The sequence below is a fragment of the Scatophagus argus genome, chromosome 19 (assembly GCF_020382885.2).
Source record: "Scatophagus argus isolate fScaArg1 chromosome 19, fScaArg1.pri, whole genome shotgun sequence".
NCBI classification, from domain to species: domain Eukaryota; kingdom Metazoa; phylum Chordata; class Actinopteri; family Scatophagidae; genus Scatophagus; species Scatophagus argus.
The window spans coordinates 16474014-16487223 of NC_058511.1; the positions used below are offsets into that span (position 1 = coordinate 16474014).

The following is a 13210-nucleotide window of genomic DNA, read 5'->3' on the forward strand; positions in this document are numbered from 1 at the left end:
ACTTCACAATGATAGTTTTCACCACTGTACTATTGTAGTATTAATAGATTATCAGAAAATGCGGGTTTCAGCAGTGAAATGATCATCTTGAACCACGTCTTCCAAGCATTTCATCTCTGAAGCTGTTATTCCACACCTGTACAAACAAGTTAGTGAGTTCTTTGAAAGCACTCAGATAGGTGGGTGGAGAGAGAGCGAGAGAAATCAATAAAATGATTGATGGATAGAGATGGATGTGGACAGCCCTGTCAACATGTAGCTGCAGTATCACCACAAAATGCTAACATGCTCACTTGTGCCCCTGCACGATGGAGTGCAGTGTGACTCGTGCGCCTGAATGTCTGAGTTTGAATTGAGTTGTGCTCAGCGATGTGATGTGATCCGGTGAATGGTGCTACCTTGTGGTGACATTCCAGTTAGATCATTCCATTGCTCTTCTCTTTAAATCACGTGGTAGAAAAACGCTTGCGTTGCCTGTTGTGGTGTGGATGTTGTTAATGGTTAAACAGAAATATAGAAATGATGTTGTCAGCAGCAGCCTGACAACACAGGTTTCTGAAGGTTTGTAAGCGAATGAGAAAGACAGCTGAATCAGCCACCTGATCTAAGGTCAGACCAAGCAAGCATGCAAAATTTGTATTTTGGGAAGTCCTTATGAACATTTTGATGAGCATGTTTTATTTGTTGTCACTTTCAGAGATTTAAAAAAAAAAACATGAGCATAGTATTGTGTCTGCGATGTAGGAACAGAATGTCAGGGAGTTAAAGACAGACAGAGACGGGGCAAAGACAGAAAAATAAAGAAAAGAAAAAAATACCCGAGAGCCAGAAAGGGAGGCGAGAGAGTTTGAGTGCAGGATGTTTTGATTTCATCCTCCCATTGTCAGCAGCAGACAGAGAAATGATGCGGGTGGGTGACGCTGTGGAGCTCGTCTGATGAATGGACCAGTGTGTACTGGCCTTGTGCTCCTATTAGGACTCAGTTGCCTCTTCATCAATACAAATGGACCAAATGGGGCTCAGTGTGGTGGAGCTCTTGTGGATAGTGTCTGTTTCAAACAGTGCCAGCGGCTGTCCTCACTTAAGCTGTACATCATCACAGTGTTATTGTTAAGTTGTTGTCTGTAGACCATCAGTCAGTGTTAGACTTTATTGTACTGCTTGTTGCATTGGGTCAAAAAAAAAAAAAAGAAAAGAAAAAGCACTTCTTCAGAACACTCAGCCAAATGCCTGTAAATCTGGCCTTGGCTGTTAACTCTGTCAGTTCTGTAGCCATTTTGGCAGAGAGCTGGTGTGTTTTCAGTCTGCCTTTACCACTCTGTAAAGTACTTGGCCTGTGGAATAATGAGATTAACTGCTGCGGTTTGTTTCATGCCTGTTCCAAACTGATAAAACTAAATTTGAAGACTCAGTCGACACCCTCATCTAACAAATCATCTTCAGTGGCAACACAAGAGTAGAAGACGACCTACAATTACATACTTTTATCCGTGAATACAGAGCAGGACAGGGAGGTAGACTCTGTGCTTAGCCTTTACTGGTCCCTGTAGTCGACGCCAGGCCTGACAGGGAGGACCAGATGACGGAAAGGACAGTGAAGAGAAGAAAGGAGAGATGGAGAAAAGGACAAAAACAGCCAGCCATTGCCAAGAACAGTGCGCCCACCCCCTCATCCTTCTTTCTTCCTCCTCTGTTCCTCCTCTCCTCTGGTGAGGGATCACTAGGGGAAATCCAAACACTGCAGGAATGTTATCATTGTATTGCATTAGCCACATTCCCTGGCTCATTTAATAGACTACAGACCCCTCTGTTGCATGGAGTGCCTGTGTTTGTTTCACTTCTCATCTACGTGTGTGTGCACAGAGCGCTGTCTATCTTTTTACTTGTGTATGTTTGTGTTTTCTTTTGCTTGCCTATTCATGCATGGTTTAAATGCTTTTAACCGTTCTAAATGCCAAATTAAAAATGGATTCCTGCTTTTTCAAAGTATTAGAATATAATAAGAATATAAAGGAGGCTAAAAGAAATCAGCCAGGATCTAAGTCAGCATGAGCATGCACTTTGGCTGTCAGCTTGCAGTGGTTTGTCACAGCAGCTTGTGCAGCTCCTTTTTTGGCAAAATGTGAAGCCAGGGCTGTGGAAGCTTGTCATGGTAATGTTCAGCAATTATCAGCAAGGGGAAAGTTGGCAGTTGTTATGTTGTTAAGCCTGTGCTAAAGGGTATGAGAAACACAATGGTAGAGTGTACAAGTATGACACTGGTAGCTGTTAAGAATTTACTTAATTTTTCAAGACTGTAGTAGAATTGTTGGATAGTGCAGGGCCTCATTATCCAGGATCTACTAGCAATTAATCAATCAATTTTAATTTTAACTCTACTGTCAATGCTTTCATGTACATATTATATATTAAATCTATGTTTTTATGTATGTATATATATTTGTGGTGTGTGATGACAGCTATATGATGTCATAATCTATGATACTGTAACCATCTGGGCATTTACATTTTTTTGTGCCTTGTTTGTTTTTTTTTTGTTTTTGTGAAGAGCATGTCAGTAATCTGCAATTCACATCTGCACAATTCTGTCCATTTCTTTTGATTTATGCCCTTTGACAAAACATGGGACACAGTGATTAGAGAGTTCAAAATGTTCTCTCAAAGTGCAGACTTTGCTAGTAGGAAGCATGAATCATATTTAAGTGTCCAGCTCTATGTGTGTGTGTGTGTGTCCAGGTGGAGTGCATCTGTTGGCCTTTTAGTTCAGCACTTTAGGATCTTTGGCCACTTCCTGCCACAGCTCTTCACTTCCCCTCCTTGATTCTGCTTTCCTTCTTTTCCCACATTCTATCCTTTTTTTTACCTCAGCTTTTCCTTCTTCACATATCCATTTTTCTCATGCCTTCCTAATTTCCTCATTTTTCTCTTCCTTTTCAGCTTTTAAACTTCCTTCAACCCCATTTCTTGGTACAACAAATCTTTCTTAAGTGCATTCTTGTATCTTGTTTCAAAGTTTTGCTTGTTCTTTTGTTGTTCTGCTGCTGCACCGCAACTTTTTCAATGGTGGAAAATTATGGGGAAAATGTCATTATTGTTTTGCGTTATTATTAATCATGGAGACTTGTGGATTTGTTGTGCTTTTTAAATGATATCGTGTTTGTGTAATTATAAAATACAATCGTAAATTATCACTGCAATTCTTGCATTTGCTTTTTGTTCTGTAGCTTCAGGCATAAGATACTAAATATTGTTTTTGTCTGTGTTTCAACATGCTTCACATTCTTTGACTTGTCATACAGATAATGAAAAAAAAGTTTCTGACCCTCCAACTCTGCTGTCCTTTTTGCAGGTTGCAGTCGTAAAAGTGAGGAACACCGACAAGGTATTCGCCATGAAGATTCTCAACAAGTGGGAGATGCTGAAGCGAGCTGAGGTGAATCACTCACTGGCTTTGAGAGTGTTTGTTTGGGAAGACCAGTTCTTGAACTGGGTTTTGTATGCTGGAGCACTGCAGCACTATGGATAGGGACATTTTTGAAGAAAATAATGAAGAGGGAAGTGATGAGTAATTCTAAAAAGAGAAAGAGAAGAGAAAACCACTACAGTCATTGATTTGTCCACCTTCAAATCAGGCCTTCACTGATGAATGGTTGCGGAACACGTTCCTGCTTGAGTTGCAGAAGCTGCATGTTTTTCTCATCAACCTCTTCCTGACAGTCTGACATTCCTGTTGGTCCCCTGGGTCTTCAATCTTCATGCCTCATACGTCACAGGCCAAAAGTGATCCTTGTTGGTGTGTGTGTGTGCGCAAACGCCTGGACATGGGAAACGATGTAGGGCAGCAGATGTACTTTAGACAGTGGACATTAAGCTTGTAATTGTTGTTGTCATCAAGGAACTGTACAAGTGTTTTAAATAGTGACATTTACAGGCCAAAATCAGGGTATAGTTGGATGTGTTGCTTTGTATGAAATGATCCATTTATACCACCATTTGCTCGGATTTGATTTACTGAGAGAACCACACCTGAGGTGAGGTGTGGAGTAAATCACAGAAGCATACAGTCTATCTTCCACGGCAATTTAGACAATGAAAGATTATCTGCAAAACGGTTCCTTGCATACAGATAAGAGATGACTGGTTTATCATTTATGGCAGGGAAGAAGAAAGCAACTTGCAGTTTAATACTCTGGTTACTATAAAACCTTTGTTTACATGAAGATGATTGTAATCAGTTTGCTTTCTGAGATATGTTAGACTGTATGACATATCTAAGACATTATAGCCTAAGAAATTTTGTTTTTGTTTTTTGGTCTGAGCATTCAGACTTGCATTCAGCTGTAGAAATTCATTTGTTTTAATTATGCTCATTTTAGTTTCAGTCTTATTTTGACAGATTTTGAATTGAATTATTTTGGACAAAAGGACCCACAACTACAAGTGGTGATCTTTCCTTTTCCTCATTGCACTGCTTTTTAAGCAGTTTAAAACCCTTTCAGAACCCATTTAAGGTTATACTGTAAATAAATACTGATGAGCAAGAAACCAGCTTTCATCACTTTGGTTACCTATATGAATGCATATACACTGCCAGACAGCACTGAGCTGCAGGTTTTAGCAAGCATGTCTACACTGAAGTACCTTTGAGCAGAGTCGTTCTCATTTCCATGCATGTAGTTCAGGAAAAGACCCTGACCTCTGACCTTCTACTGGACGGGCCAAAGGTGTCACATAGCACATTACACTAACTCATAAACTACTGAGTGTGTCACTTTACATATTACGCATAACAACATTTGATTAAACAAACAAATGGCTTGTTCAGGAAACTGCGTGGAAAATAATCTCTCACAGAAGGTAATGATGATGTTTGGATAAGTGGCACCTATGCTTGGCACTTTGAACAACTGAAAATGGAATTGCCATATTGTTGTCAGTATGCGTGATGCTTTAATCTTAAGTGTAAACTTCATTGCATCTTTCTGTAGACGGCGTGTTTTCGGGAGGAGCGGGATGTGTTGGTAAATGGGGACTGTCAGTGGATCACCACCCTGCACTACGCCTTCCAGGACGACAATAATCTGGTAATATAGCATTCTCTTTCTTTGTTTATATAGTCATGAGCAGGAAATTGCTCTTTCCACCAACTAGGATAAGTGTATTTCCAGAAATTCTCCCTTAACTTCTCTCAGGGAACTTTTAACCTTGACATATCTGATGTATCAGAATTCGTTTGAGTGTCATCCCATGTTACTTCATACATTTCAGCACATTTGAACTTTGGTACTTTCCAACGTATCAACCACAGTCTTGCACTGTGTAGCTCCACCTGCCACTTTCACTGTTTCGCTGGCCAGTTTAGTAAAAGAAAACAGCACCATCTCCGCATGATGGCTGGTGGTCTGCCAGACGCTGACCAGCACATGCACTTCTTTCCGCAAAGCATAACATGACTTAAAATTGTAGGAAATTGGGCAATAGAAGTTATCCCAGCCAAAAACACTTTTATGTAAAAGACCAAAAGAATGACTTTGGAGCTTGCTGACGGGGTGAGGGCTGAGCTCTGCCTCGCTTTCTTTGGCTGCTGGAGGCAGTCGCTCTCTTTCTAACCTGACAGGCTGACCTCTCCCTGTGACCCGGAGTTCAAATGCCAGGACTGCTTGTCATTCCATTTCCCACATTCTCACAACAAATGCTTTACCCTGGACACTCCCCAAGGCTTTAAAAATACACACCACTGCCCATCCAGCCGTCTATTTTTAGGGAACCCTCAAAAGTTAAGAACAGTTTAAAGCGCTTGTTCTTTCACTGCCCCTCTGAAGTAATGATACTGTGATGAAAAAATGGGAGAGGATAGTGAGGAGTGTGGGGGAAAGGAGGGCACTATATTTTTAGCTTTCTTTTGTGACTCTTGTATTGTTTTCTACATAAATCATCTCACTGATTTACACAATACTTATCTTTTAATTTCTCTAAGTGACTTATTCTGCTCTGCACTTTTGTTCAGATCTTTTCCAGCACCTTTCATTGACATTTGTATATCTACTCTGTCTGTTTCTTTGTCTCTCCAGTACCTGGTCATGGACTACTACGTGGGTGGTGACCTCCTGACTCTGCTCAGTAAGTTTGAGGACCGGCTGCCGGAGGAGATGGCCAAGTTCTACCTGGCTGAGATGGTGCTGGCCATCGACTCCGTTCACCAGTTACACTACGTCCACAGGTGAGGAGCGGACAGAGTCAGTGTGTTTGTGCATGTTAAGAGTGGTCAAAGTGAGAGGAACAGACTGAGCAGTAAGTCCAGATGATGGATGTTCAGTGTATTTACATTATTCTTGCTGTGTGGGTGATTTTGCGGGGAGCCACTGCAGCTAAATGAAAATAATGGAGTGTGTGTGTGCACATGTTTGTCTTCAGTCATCACTGAAGCTAGTCAATACCGCTGACTAAATTATACAGTATATTAGTTTGTGTTCCTGCGTGTGTTATTATTTCATTCTTCAACATTCCTACTTGAGGTTAGGTTTATGTGTGTTACCTTTGGAATCAAAACTGCTGTAATCAGTATTTTTATAATAACAATGTATGAAATGACACCATGAAAACAATATAGCAGTATGGAAAGCGTTTAGCTGTCCAGCTGTGACTTTACTGAAGCTCTAGAAACCCAGTGCACACTACGTGGTTAGCACCAAACAACTGAAAGACACAGTTAGAGACCAGCTGGAGAACATATTGATCAGGTGGCCAGAAACACCACTCCAGTTGAATGATAACTAAGGCCTGCAGCTGACCGAATAAAACCTTTTTGTGATTGAAATTCTACTATCTATTCTTCATTTTGAAATTGGTTGACAAAAGTCAACACATAATTTCAAGTTTAATCAGCAACAGTGCCACCCGGTAGCCTAACTGGGCTCTGAAAGTTCCAGTGCTGCCAAGCAAGTTTGACCATTTCCTTTTCACATGCAGCTGAATCAATAACTTCAGGGCATGTTGATCAAGTAAATTTAGATAGAGCAGCAACACAGAAACACACACTTACACACAAATACATATGCCTAGTTCAGCTTGCGTGGCAGTTAAATTATCACAAAAAGCACGTAATAATGCTTCCCTTGACTGTCCCTCCACGTTACAACATTAGTCCACTGTGCTCCACCCTGGGAGAGTACAATAGGAGTTAGACACATTAGTTATGCAAATAAATAATATTAATAATAAACACTAAAACAACATAAAGCCTGTTTAAAACTTGCAGGTTTTAAGTTTGAAGTCAAGTTATAGACAACCAGAATTGATCCATCCTTGAGCTTGGACCAGGCTTCATTGAGAATGTATTCCAGAGTAAAATACACACACATGCTGCCATCAAAAATAAACTTTATCCACTCAGCTCTTCTGTCCTGTCTTCATTAGGTTGGGTGAGTTCAATTGTTGTCATAATGGGAATGCATTGACTGAGCAAAATACATGTGAATATTATTTTTATTTGTAATCTGTGTTATATAGTACACTATAGTGTGTCACCAAAAAAATAAATCCCTGAAATCCCTGAAAATAATGGATTAACAAGTGCCTTTCTCTGTTCACATGTAACACTAGCCATTGTTCAAAATCACACCTTGTGGCTCCTGAAGCTGTTTTGTTCTGTAACATATGTAGATGCCAAAGGAATTTTTCAGCCAAAAGAAGATGCCCTTGGGAGCTGGAAGTTTGGTTCTGCCAGACAGGAAGCGGTCACATTGGCATGTACACACAATTACAGCGTTTCTTTCGCTGGGGGATCGTCATAGCAATTTTGTTCAGGGAGCGAGTGGATCATGGACAGACGGAAGGAGAGATGATGGATGGATAGAGACCAGGGGCGGGTCAGAGAGAGGCTAAACGATAAAGCAACACTGTTTGGTGGGAGAATGTTTTGGGTGTGTCTGTAGTTGCTCTGATCTTGTAAGACAGCAAGTGCAAAGTCAGACGGAAAGACATACTGAGCGACAAGAAGAGTAAAGAGTAATAGGGAAATATACATGCAAGTGTATATGTAAAGAAAGGGACTGAATGAGAAGAGAGCGGGGAGCCACTAATTGCATGGTGTTATCTGGGGGCCGTGGGTGGGGGTTGGTGGTGGCAGCGGAGAAGTGGATGGAAGGGAAAAAGGGACAGGAAGGAGGGACCAGCACTGTTTCTTTTTAAGTCCCCTTGTGGATGCTTTGGGACAGTAATGATGGGGTATGGGAGGTGTGTGGGTGGGGGTGTGGTGCTGTTACCAACCCCCCCCCCCCCCACACACACACACACACACACACACACACCCATGTACCAACCCCCAACTCCTAGTTTTCTCTCTATCTCTCTCACTCACTTACTCACTTATATGCTGCAGAGAGATTTGTATGCTTGCTTTGCTAAGGGTGGGGATGGCCAGGCACAAGAGGGTGTGTTCTGCTGGCTGGACCCGTTTGATGAGTGTGTGTGTGTGCGCGTTTGGTTGCGTGTGCACGTGGGTGTGCGTGTTTATCTCTGTGATGGTGTTTCCTATTCTTATGACTAAGTTAGAGTACAATGCAATAACCCTGTAATTTAAAGGCTCTAATGTCAGTTAAACAAAAAACCAACCACCCTCTATTCATGGCTTACTTTCAGTTACACCAAACACACACACACACACACACACACACACAATTAGGCCACTGTTGGGCAACATAAATGGGCAAGTTGTGGCTGTGCTGCAGTGCATGAGTTTTCTTGGTTTTTCTCTTGGGAATCAGTCTTCAGTGTGTTGTGATGCCTGTTAGCACAGTCGTTAAAAAATGAATGAAATGAAAATATTTGGCCAGCCATAGTGACTTGATCTTTCTAATTTCCATTTTCTAATCAGCAGTGACTTGTAAGTACAGCTGTTCTGTTGTAAGCTTTTATCTCAGTGACTGTTACAATATTATTCAGTTTTCTTCATAAAGAATTATCCTGTTTTGAGGATGAGGTAGTCAGCATAAATCCCTTACCTGTGCTGCCAGTAGACATTGTTCCTTCTGTTCATTGCTCACTCACACACTCACTCTCTCCTGGAAACACTCAGAATGCCTTCTTGTGGCAAGTATTTTTTTTTTCTTTTTGAGTTTTCCGTCATGACATTCAGTTACACTGGAAATTTCCGTCTGCTTGACAAATGATCCAATCCTTAGTGTGTTTCAGCTGTAAAGCCTCATCAGAAAGGAAATTCCTCCATGGTAGAAGAACATGCTACGCAAGTAGTGAGAAGCTCCTGTATGTTGAACAGGGCTAACTAACCACTTTTGATGCTGATAGACTCACTGTAAAAAAACAAGCAGGAATTCAGTAGCCTGGCAACATTAAGTCTACAACATCCTATAATGTGACGCTGTAGTCATCAAAAATACCATGGCCCTACTTTCTCAGAATAATTCCCAGAAAAATATAGTCTTAGCATTATGTAGCTTTCATCAAGTTGTTCCCAGTTCATAAGCAGCTAATAATATGTTCTTGGTTCCTGAATGGGACTGAATTTTTCATTTGGTTTGCAAACTTTATAAAAAAAGGAAAGGATTCCATCTTCTTGTCATAATAGGTGGAGTAAAAGAAATATTTCATTGTGACTTTGTCACTGACCCCCGCTTAACACCAGGACTCATCTTGACTTCTGGCTCAAAGTTATTCTACAGCCTCTAACGTAATACACAAGGCATGGTGCTTTAGTATATTTATCATTGCTTTATTGTTTGCTCTTTTGTATGGCTGAAATGACTGTTTCATTTACAAGTTCATGTAATGCGCCTGCTTTTGTAGCACTCTCGAGTCGGTGTCTCTTTTTTATGCTTTACAAGAAATTACCAGAAAACCCTGCTTACCTTATTGATAGGTAAGGTTGCCCCAGTATTGCCTCAACATTGCCCCAGTAGCCCAATAAATGCAAATGAAGGGTAAAAGGTGTTGACAAACAGTCTAAATTATGGCATTTTAGCTCACCTAATGTGTTTTGTCTTGTGTTGTGAAGTAGTCGACCTTTCCACAATGTTGGCCCATTTAAATGTAATATTTGCAGTCCTGTTGACACTGATGAAGTTGAAAAGAGCCCAGATGAAAGAAATGAAGAGCAAAGAGCCTCGAGGTCAACCTTCTGTCCCCCTCGGCTGAGTCCCATGAGAGGCAGCGCGCGTTGTAGTGGAACCCAAAGGGAGTTTGCTTGTGTTTGTGTTCATTTATTCAGTGGTCAGTGATCTGCATGGCCTCCCAGAGGGGCCTGACAAACGTTTCAATAGGCCAGCTTAGCCTTTCTTTGTGCTGCCTAGCACCACATCTGTCTGCCACGGGACAGCGTGTGTGTGTGTGTGTGCGCTAGAGGGAGAGAGAGAGACAGTCCCTGAGATGGGGGGATTCTGGTAAAGTGAAAGTCGAGGTGGGGGGTTGGGACACCGGAATGGGGGTGGGGATTTGTTGTGATCAGTAGAGGAAGATGGATAGCAGCACACACTCACATGAAGTAAGATGTTGTTTGAGGGTGTGACAGTTAACATCTGTTCTAAGTGGGGTCTCACCACTGTAGAGTACTATGTAACTGTGTGCATGTGTGTACTCATCTGTGTAACGCTGTGTGTTTTCCCATTGATTGCAGCCTTTGTGTGTTTTATTATTGATCAGGGCCATGTGTTTCCTCATAGCTCAGTAGTCTGAGAGAACAGCCACCCCCTCTCTTTTTCACTATCTCTCTCTCTCTGTCTTTTTCTCTTTCTCACTTGTTCTCTCTTTCTCTCACACGCACACCCTAGCTATCATTTATCAAAGATCTTAATTCACCTTGTTAACACTACATATCAGACTTCCCATATGTTCAAGATACTCTCCAAATTGATTAATTGATTGACACATTAAAATGTTTTAATAGTGAGCCTATGATAGAGTGTGTGTGTGTGTGTGTGTGTGTGTGTGCGCACGCACGCCTGTGCATGCGTGTGTGTGTGTATCAAGTGATGCCAGAAGTCACACAGGCAGCAGTTCTTTGACCCATTAGTTAACAAATGCTTGGCTAGAGCCATGTGGATTGCCTTGTCTGTGTAGTGTTGCTGCAGGACTGTCTGTGTGTGTGTGTGTGTGTGTGTGTGTGTGTGTGAGAGAGAGAGAGAGAGAGAGAGAAAGAGAGAGATGAAGAGGTGGTGTCCAGATGGCCCTCACAGATGGATGCTGTGGTTTTAAAAGAGATTACCTTCCTCTATCCTTGTCTCCTGCACAGCTCCTTAAGACTGCAGGAGACCTGTGACACAGTAGCTCAAGTAGCTTTGCTAACTAGCATAGCCTAACACTAGTTAAGCACTTCCACCTCTGAGGCTGAATGTGAGTCGGTTCATGAGCTGTTAGCTTACAGTGGTGTGAGCTGGGGGCTTTAACATGGCTTTCTTGACTATCAGGGGGCTCATCACACCAGCCCACCACTCTCACCTCTTAACCTCGTTGTGCTGCTTGTCTGCCTCACACATTTACATACACGTGGACAGGCAAGAGTCAACGTACACTGTCTGCTTTTTGAAAGACCAGAAGTCGCTGTAGCAGATTAAGGTTTTCCATTAATTGAAGCACTTGTGTGTGTATGTGTGTGTGTGTGTGTGTGTGTGAAAAACTATATCCATCAGTTGAAAAATGTCATGGCAGTATCATCTTTGATTGCTGCTCTGGTAGTTAAATATATGGAGTTATACTGAATTTATTAGGTATCCTACAGATCAAAAGCATGAGATAGTCTGGTCTAGTCTTGTGTAGTTATTTTAGTATAAAATCCATATTTTATTCTCTGTTTAAAGGATGATGTTTAATAAGACATTTGAACTGTCATTGTTGAAGTCAAAGTTCATTGTGTTTGCCATTACGCTACATATTTGCCGTTTCAAGTTCCTATTTACATTCAGTGTTGATTGAATTAATTTCCTCCCTCATAGACCATTTGCAAAGCTGATTTATTTAAAAATTTTAAACATTTACACTTACTAGATGGCAGTCCTTTCTGAGCCTGCTTTGCTGGTGTATTGCTCTACTTCTTGACTTATGACTACCAGCTGAATCAGCTGAATAATATGATACCATCGGTAATGTGTATTGTGTAACTGTGGTACACGGTGTGTAACTTGTGTGTGCATGTTTGTCCTCATGTACATGAACAAGAACAACAAAGCAGACACGCTTGCGAAAACATAGCGCTACTCGTGGTCAAAAGCTCCACAGAGCACCTTTATGTTATTGTTGTTCCAATTTAATGAAACAAAACTGATGGCTCTACTAAAGGTAGAAAAAATGTTTCAAAGGTTCTGTTTATAACATTATGCAATTGCAAGCCAAAAGCTGCATATTTTTTTTCCAGTTATCTAACCCAAGTGTGTATTCTCTTGCTCAAGCCTTCCATGATGTCTAGATCTTTTTTAGTCAAAGTTAAGGTGAAGGTTCAGATATAACAGAGCAGTGTAAAGTACAAAATTAATGTCTTCTTTGCAACATAAAAATGTATTCAGAGAAATCTTAATTTTCCATGTTCAGGTTTTAAGTTGTCTTCGATAATGTGACCTTGACATCGTGTCATGTTTATGTGTACTTGTGCCTGCCAAGCACATGTTACTGCACATTGGTTGCGTGAATGTATGCACTTGGGTACAATATGTGGTTTCCGTCTAAAATGCTATATACAGCATCCATTTTGGAATGTGATGTCCAATCTGGAACTCATCTGAGAGCAGTCAAGATCTTTAAAAAGACTTCTAAGTAACCTATGATGTAAACAGTGATTTGGTAAAAGTAAGTGTCAGTTTATATACATTTTGGAGCCTGACTTTTATGTGTCTGTACAAGTCACATATGTGAACATATTACTTTAATCTGTGGTTTTATAGGTTGGTGATTTAGTGACTTATGTGAAGCAGAGGGATAGCTCGTCCACCCCCTGCTCCAGCCTCATGAGATGGGACTATTAACACTACTGGAAAATGACAGGGGCTCTATATGTGGCTTTGAAGAGATCTCAAGCTGAAGACAGACACATCAAAGGCGTCTTTAGAGCCAGTTTATGTTCACGCAGTTAAAAAAGAAAAAAGATCTCTCAAGCTTGGGCAACAGTCATGTGTATTTACTGAGTAGTTAAGAAGAATTAAAGGAAAATTCAAAGTGGAATGTGGGAATTTCATGAGCTTTTAACCGATTAGCTTATACTTCCTGA

General features: G+C 41.1%; 1 protein-coding gene across 6 annotated transcripts in view; it reads left to right on the top strand.

Moving 5' to 3' along the window:
- Positions 1-13210, top strand: part of cdc42bpab (CDC42 binding protein kinase alpha (DMPK-like) b) — a 68018-nt gene that overhangs the window by 25179 nt on the left and 29629 nt on the right. For all 6 annotated transcript variants that reach the window (XM_046373863.1, XM_046373862.1, XM_046373864.1 and 3 more), the window contains 3 exons: positions 3350-3433; positions 4989-5084; positions 6072-6220. In XM_046373863.1, coding sequence (XP_046229819.1) covers positions 3350-3433; positions 4989-5084; positions 6072-6220 — 329 coding nt within the window. The remainder of the gene's footprint in view (positions 1-3349; positions 3434-4988; positions 5085-6071; positions 6221-13210) is intronic.